Source organism: Electrona antarctica (assembly GCF_951216825.1).
Source record: "Electrona antarctica genome assembly, chromosome: 15".
Classification (NCBI taxonomy): Eukaryota; Metazoa; Chordata; class Actinopteri; order Myctophiformes; family Myctophidae; genus Electrona; species Electrona antarctica.
The window spans coordinates 28,820,336-28,835,740 of NC_136796.1; the positions used below are offsets into that span (position 1 = coordinate 28,820,336).

Sequence of the window (15,405 nt, forward strand, 5' to 3'; positions counted from 1 at the left end):
CTTCCCAAATGTGTGTGACCAAAATAGCAATTTAGGGGAAAGCGTGCCAACACGCCCATGACCACACATCTAGGCACAAATACCAGGCAAAATAGTGTCTGCAAAATAGATAGCGGGTGACGCTGTACCAAAATACCATTAAGGGACAAAGCTCCTATACTCGTAATGTTCGGTTATTTGGCGATGTTGTGCCGAGGCTCCGACCAGCCCTTGCACTAGGCAGAGTAAAGTGACTAACACGCACAGTGAACTAAATGCTCCAATGATAGCTTATATTTGATGAACTCAAACGTGCATTTTATAGGGTTTTTATTAATTCATGTTAATCATAAACACTTACAATCATACATTCACACGTTCTGTTCACACTTCCCCCCAACACAAGATGAATACAGTATCCCGGCCTGGATTACAGGTCCTATTGGTCTGTGGTTCTATCTGCTCTGTCGGTAGGAATTCTAGCTATCATTTGAACACTCTAAACTCCCAGATCATGGTACAGCTTAGCTTGTCATGGATGACTTTCAGACTTAGTTCAGTGACACATTAAGTGGCACATTAAGTGGTTTTAAATCTACCTTATCATTAATCAGATGGTAATTAATCAATGATCGGGAGACAAGAACACAGAGAGAACACTTGGTTACAATCTAAACATCATATTACATCAATTATGAATACTGCTCAATTATATATTTATAGCATATAATATATAGCAAATACATACCGCTGGTCTCTGCCTAGACAGACATGTATCACGTTCGATGGTATTGGTGAATCTAATTACACTTTGTGCCATACAGAATATAGTCACAGTGGGCCCTGACTGAAGTCACACCTTCATGCTAACACTTTCAGCCAATCATATGCCACTGACCATCCTGCCTGCACCTCTGGCTACAGCAGCCGGCTCCTATTACAATCCCTGTAATGCCCACTACTTCTGCCTAGATTAAACTGTTTAGATTATTACAGGTATTTATCATTTAGCCTTTTTACCAACCCAATATATAATAGGTTATTAGAACACATTTACACAATTGAAAAGGAATTAAAGATTGGTTATTTCAATATTGTATGTTCTAGCTGAGTTGACTTCCTCTGTGAAAAGGAGTCAATAATGGCCTGTCTTACAACAGGAGAAGGCCGTAAAACCCCCGAAAACCACCGGTCTGTTTGTAGAATAGAATGTGGGGACCTGAGCTCTCCCACTCTAGAGGAGCTGCTTATATCTCCAATCAATCTGACCCAATATATAATTTCTCATTATGAGTACAAATCTCGCACACCCATAAATAACCAAACACGTAATTTTCGGGCAGCGGCTGACTTGCGGGCCGCGACGCGGGTAACGGCGGCGACAAAAATTGAGCCCTATGGCTCTGGTCTCAGCCACCGCGGTGTATTTTTTGACATTCCGTTTCTCTCCAAAGTTGAATGTTACCACACTGTTGGAGCAGCCATGAACTACACAGGTTCATCCCGATGTTCTGGGCATCTTTGTAAAGTTAGTGTTAGTAAAAAGCAGGTAAAAGAGTAACGTTTGAGCAGACTAACATCAGTCACTTTTCCATTCAATGTAGTAGAAGAGCAGACTGTTTACACTGCAGATATGTCGTCTCCGTCTACAGGAAATACGTTGCCTGCGACCATGAGACCCGTTTCTGAATCGATCTATAGGAGTGGTTGCGCCACTCAAAAATAATGATAATTCTGATTTCGGGAGGTGTAGTTCCAGACTCTATATAGCATTCGGAGATTGTGGGATAGTTGTCTGGCTATGCGAGACATGTGTGGTGCTACCGTCTGACCTGGCAGTCTCCTTCCACTCGGTGGCGCTGCCGTCTCTGAAGGACAGCTCGTCCAGTTCGGTGAAGAGGTCATGGGGCACGTGCTCAAGGTCATCGTCCTCCGTACCCAGGATGAACTGAACCCGCTGAGATGGCGTGTCTGGGGGAGGGGGACAAAGGGTCATCATAAGAGCAAACTACACCAGTTTACTACACCAGTTAACTACACCAGTTAACACCTAGACACACCAGGCGCTATCCCGGATGTAGCTGAAGTAGCTTGATGTAGCCAAAACACTCCTGAGGCGATCGACAACAACGGGAGTATGATGCTCTGATGAAGGCTGCATAGCCGAAACGCGTAAGTGTTCCTTTTTGGTGTGTGCCAATAAAGACATGGAAATGTGAGTACTTTGTCCGCCGTTTGTTTAATTTTTGGATGTGCTACCTTTTTGGAATTTTTTAAATTCCTATTTTTTGATGGGAGGTATGATTAATTCTAACACGACTAGCGACGGGACTGCGATGGGCCAACTAACAGATCATCTTTGCTTAGAATTGGACGGAATGATTTAGATAAAGAGTTATTCACGTTTTAAGATTTTCGGTCTCATCGGCTAAAATGGGGTGGGAACATTTTCGATGCCGTTCCAACCGGAAATGACATTGAATGTTGCTCCCAGCCTGTGGATCGATGCTATTGGTTTTGATATCAATAAATCTGTCCTTTTATTAATCTCCGTCCTGAGCGCTGGGCGTTACTAATTGAAAGAACGGAGAACTACGTCCTTGCCAATCGGGGTGTTAATTACAAATTATAGTCCAATATTGGACACAAGGACAATATGTACACACGAGAATGGGTGATTGCATGTAATGTATGCTTTTGTGTACTTCTCTCCCCATTAATTAAAGTGTGTGCATGCGTGTGTGTCTGGAGGAGGAAAGTGCATTTTACCAGCAGGAACCACAACAGCCACAAAATTCATTTTTATTGTCACAAGGAATTACAGATGTTGAAAATAATTGTTAATAGTACTAGCCCTAATCATCATTATAACACCTTTGTTTCTACTGTATTACTTGGACAACCCCCTAAGCAACCCCCAGCAAGGTCTTCTGAGGTCTGAGGAAAAACAACAGAAACATCTACTTTTCATGTCTGATTGAATTAGGAGGGAGATGTGTTATCAGGACATCTGATTCCTAACAGAACAACCACTAGAAGACTAGGAATGGCGAATGAGATGTATTACTAAAGACAGAGAGACATTTTCTCCTAGCCACATCATATCTCCCTGTTACAAGAACATGGTGCTTTTCCATTAGAGCACACTTTTGTTGCATGCAACAGATGGCCAGAACTGGAGTATCAGGGCATGATGGTGCATACTGATTCTTCCCCCCAGTGCAAGCTGTGGGCTGTAGATCCTGGTCACTCAGTCACAGACGGAAAGGAGGACAGCATTATGGCACCCAATTCTGACGTCAATATCGGTAGAGGGCGCAAATCCACGGGTTCATGTACTTTTTATTTGCATTGTAATCCCCATAGGAGGATTTTAAATCGCCTCATATAAGAACTGTTTGAAAAATGAACATGTCATCCCGGCTGTTTCACTCATATGGATATGAAGAATCAACTGACTGAGAGAAAACGCTAATGTTACTGCTGCTGAATTAGTTACATTTTCGCAAGAAACTGACTGTATCAAATATAAGTGACTGACTGTCGCGAACGATACAGAGGCACCTCCCTGACAATATCGCAGAGACAGCTTGTTTATTTTTGGACCACAATGCTTATATAATATATAAGCATTGTGGTCCAAAAATAAACTTATATTTATATTATATTATAAGATATTATATTATAAGATGACCCCATGTTATTCTCCATAGAGAAATTACTTCCGTGAACCAGGGGATGAGCGAGTGAGGTCAGGACTTCGGCGCTCTATTGTCGATGTATCTTTGTGTAACAGCAACAAGCACGGAATTGACACAACCAATAACACATCCAGCCTCTGCATTATGTAGTTTGTATTGCTTTGTACCAAATCTTCTCATGGTTGAGAGGTTTCTATCATGTGATTCAAGGAGAAGAAAAAAACATCGGCACACTTGTTTTTAAGCTCCAGAAACGTTTCGATCTCTCAGGTCTTCATGAGGCAAATATCCTCTTTTTATTCTGTGATTCAAGACATTGGTCTTTTGAACGAACCACTTTCAACACGCAATGGGCAAGTAGTGAAAAATAGCAGATCTACAAGTAGCAGATCTACAAGTAGCAGATCTACAAGCTCACAGAGCATCGCAACGCAATCCAGGGTTTTGAATCCGCTATTTTTGTAGCACAACACCATGGTATGACACATTGTAAAATAACGTGGTTACATACCTGTGTGCAGGTGGATAATGACTAACCTATATTTGGTTTATTTGCAGGTTTACAGGTATAGTGGTAAGAGCTGTTGTACTCATTGTTCTTCCTGCATCGGGACTGCACACAATGTTCTCTTTATGACACACACACACACACACACACACACACACCCCCCCCCCCCCCCCCCCCCCCCCCTCTGGACAGCAAAATGCCGTTTTGATGTTGGGTTTTTTTTGTACAGTTTGTTCATTTTATTTTTGTTTTGTACAGTGTACAGTATGTGGCCCATGGTGACATCGATCAATTCTGGATTAAAAACTTCTAATATATTATTTATGACCCAAAATCTATAAATCTCACATACAATTAAGGCAACCGGCGGTTCCACGTGCCGCACAAGGTGCACTTTTCTTCATTTGAGCCCCTGCCCCTCTAAATGTCTGTTCTTATATGTTCAGCCTAGCCCTAGAGGCTAGACTATGGGTCTCTCCAATGTTCAGTAAACATCCTCACTGCAGGAAAAGCTTTTTAACCGACTGCCTGCAGTCTCTCTGCTTTGTGTTGTTAAGCCAACAGTGGGACGTTGGAACACTGAAATATCAAAGGTTTAATCTGTATTTGGAGCTGTCTCCCATGTGTCGTGCTTGGCCTTTCAGAGCTGGCTGATGGATTTCAGACCTCATATTTTCTCAAAGGCAGAGGGAGGAGTTTGAACGGAGCGATGCCTTTCACCCAACATATTACATTGTGACAGCCCCCTCACACTTCTCCATCAATCTTCACTGCGGTGCGGGCGGGCGGCCATGTAGTTTATGAACGACTAATGAGGCTAATGTCATTGAGGAAGGAAGATAGGACTTCTGCACGTACGTTTAGTACCGTGTCTGAGGCAGGTCAAAACAGGTGGTGGATCCTATTGGGGACAATTGTTTACGAGTTACTGACCATAAGTGGGAGAGTCCCTGCCATCGTCCTTGCCCTCCTCAGAGTCTCGCTCCCTCTTCTTACGGTGATGTCTGTGGCCTCGGTGGCGATGCCGACGTTTTCCTTCCCGTCCGAGAGGTACATGGACCCCGACGTACACAGCCCTGTGACCTGGGAGGGAAGGGAAGAGATAAAGAAACTCTCATTTGTACTTTGAAAACCATTTCAGTCAGACAACTCAGAGTTAATTTAGAATATTTATTGAGCATAGTTGAGCATAGATATATGAATAGAAGCATAGTTCTCTGTCTGTGTGAAAGACCGAGGAGAACGCATGCTATGCAGCTCATATTACTCTGTTGGGGGCGGGGGAGGTGCAGCCGAGGCTAGAGTGCCACATTATTGTGGATGTAAACGTCACAGCTTTTTTTTTAAATAAAAGATCGGATTTGCATATTAGTGGATTTGGCGACGGCCGATCGAGTCATTAGGAGCTAGAATCGGCCGATTTAAATCGGCCACCGATCGACATGTTGGTGACCTCTGTGCGTAACTAATGAAATTGTTCAGAAAGGTATTTGTCAGATGATCCCCACAAGCGGTCAGGGCGCCTGTTCAGGGGAGTGAGGAGGTGGGGGGGATAGCGTGTACCTCCACATGCGTTATGCCCCCCTAGTGAGACCTTTCCACTGTCGGGTGGAAAGAAGATGTTGGCTTGATGGCCCGGGTATCGGAGGAGACCCGAGGCTTTCTTCACCCTCCCAATGACTGATTGTGGGGGTTAGCAGAGATGGAGTACTTGTAGAGAGGCTGGGGAATTGGGAATTGGCTTTACTAAATTGGGTCTTGAAGGGGCATGTTTTGCACAACAACATAGTCTTTTCATTATGTCTGCCCACGATCTCTGTGATTCATACAGTACGTTTGTTTACCTCAGTCACTGATACTAAAATCTGATTTTATTTTTTCTATGAACCTGTGACTTGACACCCATACTGTTATAAAACGAAAATAAAAAGATTTTGAAAAGAAAGAAAGGTATTTGTCATTAGGTTATTTGTGATGCTATGTATATATGCAATTCATGGATAGTGTTGCATTTTCTTTGAACTGATTTGGTGGGAGTTATTATGTCAATAGTTATACATAATACTTTTTCTACAGAATTGTTTTTCTTATTTCCATATGTATCCAGATCTGGAAATGACTAAAATCCAATTCCATACTTTTCCATACTTGTGTAGGAAGTATGGCACAGGCTGTGACTAACTCTACATACTCAGTCATAATTCATAGGATATGGATTTATATATCATTTGTACACTTACCTGTTGTGTCAGAATTAATTAACAGCTTCATAAAGGCCTATTTTATTTTCCACCTAGGGGGCCCTCAGAAGGTTCCCAGCCTAGGGCCACAACATCCAGCACTGGATGCATTATATTTACAGATTATTATCAGAGATTTAAAAAAAAAAGTAGAACAAGCTTCATGTCACATAAAATAACACAACCTACAGTGTTGGGTATACAGTGTACAGTGATGGGTGAAATCTGTCTGGTTTTAAGATTATACAAATACACGTTGCACAAGAGTATGCTTTTTGTCAAGGGAAAGACTGAGAAAAGAAGATTTAATTATGAGAAAGAGGTATGGTGAGGTCATACACAATAAACACATGATATATGAATATGCTTGTTCAGTGTTTCCAAAGAGCAACTACTCGACAAGAGCACAAAACTCCCACCTAAAATAGAAAATGGGAAAGAGAACAGGAGAAACTGCATGTTCCATTACTCATTGTGTATCGCTAAGACATGAAGTCATTCAAGGACAATGGTGCTTTCAGGAGAAAATAAAATGCACCCGTGTGAACTGAGCAGTGCAGTGTGTGTGTGTGTGTGTGTGTGTGTGTGTGACTGTGTGTGTGTGTGTGTGTGTGTGTGTGTGTGTGTGTTTAGGCTGCTCAACAGTGCCACTTTAGGTCACCCAGTGGTTTGGCAGCTGTTCATACTCCAAACATAGGCTACATAGGGACACACACGGCCAGTCATTGGAGCGGTGTGCACCGCTCAATTATTCTCCCCACTTTGTCTTCATTATGTCTTCAACCAACAACCAGTGAGATGTTTATGGCCGTTTGAGGGTCCTGCCGTTTACAATACACGTACAGTACAGCATTCATACATGTGATCTATTACCAACAATCAGAGAGGTTAAGCGTGTGACGGCTACAATCACCTCCATAACAATGAACACATTATCTTTGGAAAGCTGAAGTACAACACGAGCCAATCCAGAGAAGAGCTTGAATATAGCACAGGAAGCGGATTCATTTCCATTTCCTGGATGGATGTAACCTCTGTGACCCATTTGAAGCACCGTGAAAGAGGACTGTTAAAACCCATTTAGACCTGAGGACGATTTCAAATGCCTTCTAAATCCTGACAGTTTTCTGAAAAACATGTTTCTATGTCAGTGGTTCTCAAACTATATATGTCAAGGAGCCCCAGAATTATCTGTATTTGGCCGCCGACCCCCATCTGAAAATGTGTTGTTCCAGGGACCCCCCCAGAAGCAAAGATTTGAGATCAAAACATTCGCTCTGAAAGAATATATTCAAAAGATATCCACCACTTTTTCACGATTTTTCAAAAATGCCAGACCTACAAGCTCGTAGCGCGGCACTCTGTGCCGTGCTATGAGCTTGTAGATCTGCTATTTTTTTCAAAGATAAACACCACATTTTCACGATTAAAAAAAAATGCCAGACCTACAAGCTCGTAGCGCGGCACTCAGTGCCGTGCTATGAGCTTGTAGATCTGCTATTTTCCAATAACTAAAGTATAAAGGCGCCTTGGATAAAGGCGCTATATAAATGCACCATTTACCATTTTATAACATAATGCTTAAAACACCAAGGGGTTCCTGCCCAGAATGGGTTAACTTTTTCACCGTCTGAATTTCCTTCCAATATGCATTTTGTCCAACTCGTTGCATACTCGTCATACTGAACAGGATTGAAGCTCTAAGATGTAGACCGCCCACTTTCTCTTTTCTTTTCCATAGATGAGTCATTCAGAAGGGACCTCATGATGAGCACAGAAAACAACACACATCGCTCCAAGGATAAAAGGATCTGGCGCACACGCACACACACACACTATAACCGATATATCGGCTATAGAGCACCGAAGTCTGACGTCAATATCGGTAGAGGGCGCAAATCCACGGGTTCATGTACTTTTTATTTGCATTGTAATCCCCATAGGGGGATTTTAGATCGCCTCATATAAGAACTGTGTTTGAAAAATAAACATGTAATCCAGGCCATTTCACTCATATAGATACAGACACCTCCCTGACAGCTGGTTTATTTTTGGACCACAATGCTTATATGAAACGATTTTAAGATGACCCCATGTTATTCTCCATAGAGAAATTACTTCCGTGAACCAGGCAGAACCAGGGGATGAGTAAGTGACGTCAGGACTTCGGCACTCTATTAACTTTTTTTGGGTGCACAACTGCACATCTTTGGTCCGACGTACCAACAGTCCGACAGGCAATAGTCTGACACCCTACCCCAAACCGCACGCGAAAGCCATGGGTGAGTCTTACTCTTAACCCGCCACGTATGTTTCTTAATAGGTTAACTGCGGACCATTTACGGCCGTCTTTTAGGCTAAGCTGCCTAAGTTGAAAATTATCTTTGGACAGCCACTGCACCGACCGCTGAGTTGCTCGTCATGAAAATACACTTAAAAAAAACGGTGTAATCGCTTGTTGTAGTGTTGAAAAGTATTCCAAAGTGCCGACCACAACAGAACGGAGCAGGAAGCGCTCCGCGCCGTTCCACCCCCTCCATTGTAATGAATAGGGTCTCAATTTCCTTTAACCGGCAACGCATGGCAGAGCCACAGGTGAGTCCTAACGTATGTCCCCCCCCCCCCTTTTGTTTTCTGGCAGTATGTCGGACTAACGTATGTCCCCCCCCCCTTTTTTTTCTGGCAGTATGTCGGACTAACGTATGTCCCCCCCCCCTTTTTTTTCTGGCAGTATGTCAGACTAACGTATGTCCCCCCCCCCTTTTTTCTGGCAGTATGTCGGACTAACGTATGTCGGACTAACGTATGTCGTCCCCCCCTTTTTTTCTGGCAGTATGTCGGACTAACGTATGTCCCCCCCCCTTTTTTTCTGGCAGTATGTCAGACTAACGTATGTCCCCCCCCCCTTTTTTTCTGGCAGTATGTCGGACTAACGTATGCCCCCCCCCCTTTTGTCTGGCAGTATGTCGGACTAACGTATGCCCCCCCCCCCTTTTTTCTGGCAGTATGTCGGACTAACGTATGCCCCCCCCCCCCCTTTTGTCTGGCAGTATGTCGGACTAACGTATGTCCCCCCCCCCTTTCTTCTGGCAGTATGTCGGACTAACGTATGCCCCCCCCCCCTTTTTTTCTGGCAGTATGTCGGACTAACGTATGTCCCCCCCCCCTTTTTTCTGGCAGTATGTCGGACTAACGTATGCCCCCCCCCCCTTTTTTTCTGGCAGTGTGTCGGACTAACGTATGTCCCCCCCCCCTTTTTTCTGGCAGTATGTCGGACTAACGTATGCCCCCCCCCCTTTTGTCTGGCAGTATGTCGGACTAACGTATGCCCCCCCCCCTTTTTTCTGGCAGTATGTCGGACTAACGTATGCCCCCCCCCCCCCCCCTTTTGTCTGGCAGTATGTCGGACTAACGTATGTCCCCCCCCCCCCTTTCTTCTGGCAGTATGTCGGACTAACGTATGCCCCCCCCCCCTTTTTTTCTGGCAGTATGTCGGACTAACGTATGTCCCCCCCCCCTTTTTTCTGGCAGTATGTCGGACTAACGTATGCCCCCCCCCCCCTTTTTTTCTGGCAGTGTGTCGGACTAACGTATGTCCCCCCCCCCTTTTTTCTGGCAGTATGTCGGACTAACGTATGCCCCCCCCCCCTTTTTTCTGGCAGTATGTCGGACTAACGTATGCCCCCCCCCCCTTTCTTCTGGCAGTATGTCGGACTAACGTATGCCCCCCCCCCCTTTTTTCTGGCAGTATGTCGGACTAACGTATGCCCCCCCCCCCTTTCTTCTGGCAGTATGTCGGACTAACGTATGCCCCCCCCCCCTTTTTTTCTGGCAGTATGTCGGACTAACGTATGCCACCCCCCCCCCTTTCTTCTGGCAGTATGTCGGACTAACGTATGCCCCCCCCCCCTTTTTTTCTGGCAGTATGTCGGACTAACGTATGTCCCCCCCCCCTTTCTTCTGGCAGTATGTCGGACTAACGTATGCCCCCCCCCCCCCTTTCTTCTGGCAGTATGTCGGACTAACGTATGTCCCCCCCCCCCTTTTTTTCTGGCAGTATGTCGGACTAACGTATGTCCCCCCCCCCTTTTTTTTCTGGCAGTATGTCGGACTAACGTATGCCCCCCCCCCTTTTGTCTGGCAGTATGTCGGACTAACGTATGTCCCCCCCCTTTTTTTCTGGCAGTATGTCGGACTAACGTATGCCCCCCCCCCCTTTTTTTCTGGCAGTGTGTCGGACTAACGTATGTCCCCCCCCCCCTTTTTTCTGGCAGTATGTCGGACTAACGTATGCCCCCCCCCCCCCTTTTTTCTGGCAGTATGTCGGACTAACGTATGCCCCCCCCCCCCTTTCTTCTGGCAGTATGTCGGACTAACGTATGCCCCCCCCCCCCCCTTTTTTCTGGCAGTATGTCGGACTAACGTATGCCCCCCCCCCCCCTTTCTTCTGGCAGTATGTCGGACTAACGTATGCCCCCCCCCCCCTTTTTTTCTGGCAGTATGTCGGACTAACGTATGCCACCCCCCCCCCTTTCTTCTGGCAGTATGTCGGACTAACGTATGCCCCCCCCCCCTTTTTTTCTGGCAGTATGTCGGACTAACGTATGTCCCCCCCCCCCTTTCTTCTGGCAGTATGTCGGACTAACGTATGCCCCCCCCCCCTTTCTTCTGGCAGTATGTCGGACTAACGTATGTCCCCCCCCCCCCTTTTTTTCTGGCAGTATGTCGGACTAACGTATGTCCCCCCCCCCCTTTTTTTTCTGGCAGTATGTCGGACTAACGTATGCCCCCCCCCCTTTTGTCTGGCAGTATGTCGGACTAACGTATGTCCCCCCCCTTTTTTTCTGGCAGTATGTCGGACTAACGTATGTCCCCCCCCCCCCTTTTTTTTTGGCAGTATGTCGGACTAACGTATGCCCCCCCCCCCTTTCTTCTGGCAGTATGTCGGACTAACGTATGCCCCCCCCCCCCTTTTTTCTGGCAGTATGTCGGACTAACGTATGCCCCCCCCCCCTTTCTTCTGGCAGTATGTCGGACTAACGTATGCCCCCCCCCCCTTTTTTTCTGGCAGTATGTCGGACTAACGTATGCCACCCCCCCCCCCCTTTCTTCTGGCAGTATGTCGGACTAACGTATGCCCCCCCCCCCCTTTTTTTCTGGCAGTATGTCGGACTAACGTATGTCCCCCCCCCCTTTCTTCTGGCAGTATGTCGGACTAACGTATGCCCCCCCCCCCCCTTTCTTCTGGCAGTATGTCGGACTAACGTATGTCCCCCCCCCCCCCTTTTTTCTGGCAGTATGTCGGACTAACGTATGTCCCCCCCCCCTTTTTTTTCTGGCAGTATGTCGGACTAACGTATGCCCCCCCCCCTTTTGTCTGGCAGTATGTCGGACTAACGTATGTCCCCCCCCCTTTTTTTCTGGCAGTATGTCGGACTAACGTATGTCCCCCCCCCCCTTTTTTTTCTGGCAGTATGTCGGACTAACGTATGCCCCCCCCCCCCTTTTTTCTGGCAGTATGTCGGACTAACGTATGCCCCCCCCCCCCCTTTTGTCTGGCAGTATGTCGGACTAACGTATGTCCCCCCCCCCCTTTTTTCTGGCAGTATGTCGGACTAACGTATGTCCCCCCCCCCCTTTCTTCTGGCAGTATGTCGGACTAACGTATGCCCCCCCCCCTTTTTTCTGGCAGTATGTCGGACTAACGTATGCCCCCCCCCCTTTTGTCTGGCAGTATGTCGGACTAACGTATGCCCCCCCCCCTTTTGTCTGGCAGTATGTCGGACTAACGTATGCCCCCCCCCCTTTTGTCTGGCAGTATGTCGGACTAACGTATGTCCCCCCCCCCCCCCTTTTTCTGGCAGTATGTCGGACTAACGTATGTCCCCCCCCCCCCTTTTTCTGGCAGTATGTCGGACTAACGTATGTCCCCCCCCCCCCTTTTTCTGGCAGTATGTCGGACTAACGTATGTCCCCCCCCCCCCCCCTTCTTCTGGCAGTATGTCAGACTAACGTAAGTCGTCGTCCCCATCTGGCAAACGAGCATCGATATTTGGGGCATAACATTATAGGAGACCATTTTAAAAGGTTTTCAAGGAAATAAAAATGTTCGATCTACAATGTTATTATATATACACTCATACTGTAACACGTACTGAACTGTGAACAGGCATATTTTTGTATATAAGTTAAATCTCAAATAGATAATCATGTCTGTCTACATTCTTCAAATTGATTAGCTCTACATATGAGCAAAGAAAACAAGAAACATCGCTCTGAGGATTAGAGAGAACACACACACACACACACACACACACACACACACACACACACACACACACACACACACACACACACACACACACACACACACACACACACACACACACACACACACACACACACACACACACACACACACACACACACACACACACACACACACACACACACACACACACGGGGAGGTAGAGTTAGAGAAAGAGAGAGATGGGGAGAGAGAACGAACATCAGGTCAGGGGATATTAATACAATCTCTGAATACATTTCTTACCAAGAATCTTCTTCACCAATGTGTTGGTGTCTGCTAACATATCCCACAATGGTTTCTAGTCAACGACCCTAGGGGAACAACTACTGAAAGTTGGGGTAGCATCAACAACCAATATATAACAAAATGTTCTAAATTTAAATTTAAATACTTTAAGTAGTATGTGACGTGTGAAACTAGGGGTTTTTCATCATTCTGAACCCATTCCAGCATTAGTTTTGCACGGAAAACACTCCTTGGGCTAAATTTGTCCATAGCCACAGTTTTTTAGCACAAGGAGTGTTTTTCGTGCAAAACTAATGCTTGGAATGGATTCAGAATAATGAAAACCCCCTAGTTTGACACGTCACATGCTATTTAAAGCATAATGAAATTTAGAACATTTTGCCTTGATGGTACCCCAACTTTCAGCAGCTGTCAAAAATAATTCCCCTAGTGTGGTTGAATAGAAACCAATGTGGGATATGTTAGTAGACACCTTTACAAACACATTCTTGGTAAGAAATGTATTCCCAGATTTGAATTATTCTGATAATATTCCCTGACTAATGGAGGAGTAAACAGGAAGAAAGTGGAGGTGGTGTTGAGACAGAGTTGGAGAATCAGGTGAAGGCAGGACAAAGAGATAACTGGCTGGGGGGAGAGAGGGGAGAGAGGAGGGGAGAGAGATCCAATGGGAAATTGAGGATTATGAAAGGAGAGAAAGATAAGAGGCAATTCAAAGGCAGAGATGAGAGAGCAGGATGGCCCCACATAGAGACAGACAGGATGCACGGTGGGGGTGGAGGGGGGTTGCTGGCAGAGGGAACAGTTAGAGAGATTTGACTGAGAGACGTTGCCGTTTGTAACGTTGTTGTTGCTGCTGACGTCTTCTCCGGACGTGCATGCGCAGCGCCGACACGCCACGGTACAGCGGAGACCTGGTTACCACACTGCTCCGGGCAGCGCACCCCTCGCGCCTCCGCCTCCCAGTTCTTCTGCGTGTGTGTGTAGTGTCAACACACGCAGAGATTCACAGAGATGACAGATCAGAATCACACACACACACTCGTGCGCACGTGACACAGTTTTGGTATGGAATGAACATATTATAATAATTAGGCCTGCATCGCTTTGCCTAAAACACTGAATTATGAAAAGGACCGCAATTGGAAAAAGCCTGCCGCTGGCTCCCATTTGTTGAAGAGAGATCTATAGGCTACATTTTCAAATTATATTGTTATTATGCTTAAATTATCGCTTTGGCTAAAACGTTGAATCCCGCTGATAAAGTAGGCTATATGTACATATAACTACAGGCATTCATAACTACTACAGAGTCAGCTCTAGAGTCAGTTCTTGACATAGTGGCTCCTATGAAAATTAAAAAGAAACAGAACACCAGAGTAACACCCTGGATAAATGAGCATACACGTTCACTGAAGAAAGAATGTCGTAGAGCTGAGCGAGTTTGGAGAAAAACCAAACTCATTATCCACCTAGAGATTCTTAAAAAGTCAACAGTCGCCTATAACAAAGCCTGGCAAGGCAGGCATATTTCTCTGGCATTATTAAAAAACAAGAAAAAGTCCTATTCTCTACCATTGAACGACTTTTACCCCCCCCCCCCCCCCAGTCCTACAAGCAGTCGTTCCGTGCTTCTAAAGCTAAGTGTAATGAGTTTGCATGCTTTTTTGATAACAAAATGTGTAACATTAGAGCTGATATTATGAATGGTGCTGCTAGCACAAACCCTCAAACAGCAGCTAATGGTGCCAGGGTAGATCTCTCCAGGGGGAGCCTATTGTCATTCTGCAATTGATGAAGACGAACTCCGCAAAACCATATCACAGATGACATCATCCTCCTGTTATCCCACGATTTTGCAACCCATTTTTTTCACCCAGTGACAATTATCTAATGTAATCCTGGGCGCTACACTTCCTCTGCCAACCGGGGGGGGGGGGGGGGGGGGGGCAGCGGACTGACCTCATGCTTCCTTCTATGCATGAGGAGTCCAAGCTGCTTCTTTTCACCTGAAGGGGGAATTCCCCTGGCGTGGAAGGAACACGTTATTCCGACCAGTTCCTTTCCCCTCCATCAGGCGCCCCGGCTGGCCAGGGGGAGGTAGTTTAGAGACCAGGATTACTGCATGTTTTTTGTGAGGGTACCTAACCTAGGGGACACAGGGAGAACATGCAAAATGCACACAGAAAGCCCCCTTCTCCAACCCCGCCAGGCCTACTCTTGGCAATATTACAACTTAAGCTTTTGTAATGAATGCCAGAGCTAAAATAGAAATGGCCAATAAACAATACCCTCAATGACGTCAAGGGAACTGAAATGAAATCCTTAGAAGGTCTCTACTACATTCTATGTCTTTCTTCTTCATCTGTGTTGTGTGGATAGATCAGGGAAGGGAACTTGGGGTTCTAATCAGTCACGTAT

General features: G+C 45.8%; 1 protein-coding gene across 2 annotated transcripts in view; it reads right to left on the reverse strand.

Annotated features, from left to right (window-relative positions):
• Nucleotides 1-15,405, reverse strand: part of LOC306938357 (sodium bicarbonate cotransporter 3-like) — an 84,524-nt gene that overhangs the window by 40,477 nt on the left and 28,642 nt on the right. For both annotated transcript variants that reach the window (XM_079522488.1, XM_079522489.1), the window contains exons 3-4: nt 5,122-5,271; nt 1,812-1,950 (exon numbers count right to left, since the gene is read on the reverse strand). In XM_079522488.1, coding sequence (XP_079378614.1) covers nt 1,812-1,950; nt 5,122-5,271 — 289 coding nt within the window. The remainder of the gene's footprint in view (nt 1-1,811; nt 1,951-5,121; nt 5,272-15,405) is intronic.